The sequence below is a fragment of the Mandrillus leucophaeus genome, unplaced genomic scaffold (assembly GCF_000951045.1).
Source record: "Mandrillus leucophaeus isolate KB7577 unplaced genomic scaffold, Mleu.le_1.0 Scaffold1976, whole genome shotgun sequence".
Classification (NCBI taxonomy): domain Eukaryota; kingdom Metazoa; phylum Chordata; class Mammalia; order Primates; family Cercopithecidae; genus Mandrillus; species Mandrillus leucophaeus.
Window position 1 is genome coordinate 31,245 of NW_012102005.1, and position 891 is coordinate 32,135.

At 65.3% G+C, this 891-nt stretch overlaps 1 protein-coding gene across 1 annotated transcript; it reads right to left on the bottom strand.

The window, feature by feature from the left end:
* Positions 1 to 253: 253 nt before the first annotated feature.
* SPRN (shadow of prion protein homolog (zebrafish)) lies at positions 254 to 672 on the bottom strand. Its single transcript, XM_011978617.1, is given in 3 exon segments — positions 254 to 418; positions 420 to 618; positions 620 to 672. Coding segments are annotated over 3 exon segments (417 nt in total).
* Between the last annotated feature and the right edge of the window lie 219 nt (positions 673 to 891).

Here is an 891-nt window from a genome sequence, read left to right on the forward strand (position 1 = left end):
GGTTTAGGTTAGGGTTTTAGGGGTGTGGGTTGGGTTCAAGTTTGGGTTCGGGGGTTAGGTTTATGGTAGCATTAGGATTCGGGCTCGGGCTGCGGCTAGAGTTTAGGGTTAGGGGTAGGGGTTGAGGTTATGGGTTGAGGTTAGGGTTAGGGTTCAGGTGTTGGGTCATGGGTTAGGGTTGGATTTAAGGGTTAGGGGTCAGGTTAGGCGGCGCGGGCTGGGGGCCAGATGTCGCCCCTGAGCCCAGCCAGGCCTAGGGCCGTAGCAGCCCCAGGGTGCTGAGGGCGCCGCCCAGTACGAGACAGAAGTGGGGGCCGCGCGTGGGTCCAGCGCCCAAAGTCCACGCCCGGTAGGTGTAGTTGCCGAGGCCGGTCCTTTTGCCTCCAGGAACCCAGTCCTTATCGTCCTCCAAGGTCGCCTTCCCCGGGTCCCGCGGCCCTTCTTCAGCCTGAACTTGCTGCCAGGCCCGCTGCCGCCCTCACGGCCGTTCCGGCCGCAGCCACGCGCGGCGAGGAGCCCGCGGCACCATAGCGCGGCGCCGGCCTTACACGCACCCTCGAGGCCCCTATCAAGCCCCCGCGGAGCCCTCCGCGGCCGCCCTTGGCTGCACCGCTGTCTCAGGAAAGCGGCCGCCGGTAGCAGAGCCAAGCACGTCGCGGGTGCCTAGTTCATCTTCATGGGGCCAAGCCTGCAGGAAGAGCGGGAAAGGGCCCTCGGTTTCCATGGAGATCGGGTGCCCAGGGGCGGAGGCCTCAGGGCTGGAGAGCAGAGGAACCCTCGGCTTTTGTGGGATCAGGGTGCCCTCAGCCCACGCAGGCCTAGGGGGGTGCGGTTTAACCTCTAGCATCAAGAACTTAGGCCTGGGGGATGCGCTGGGAAGTGGCAGGTGGG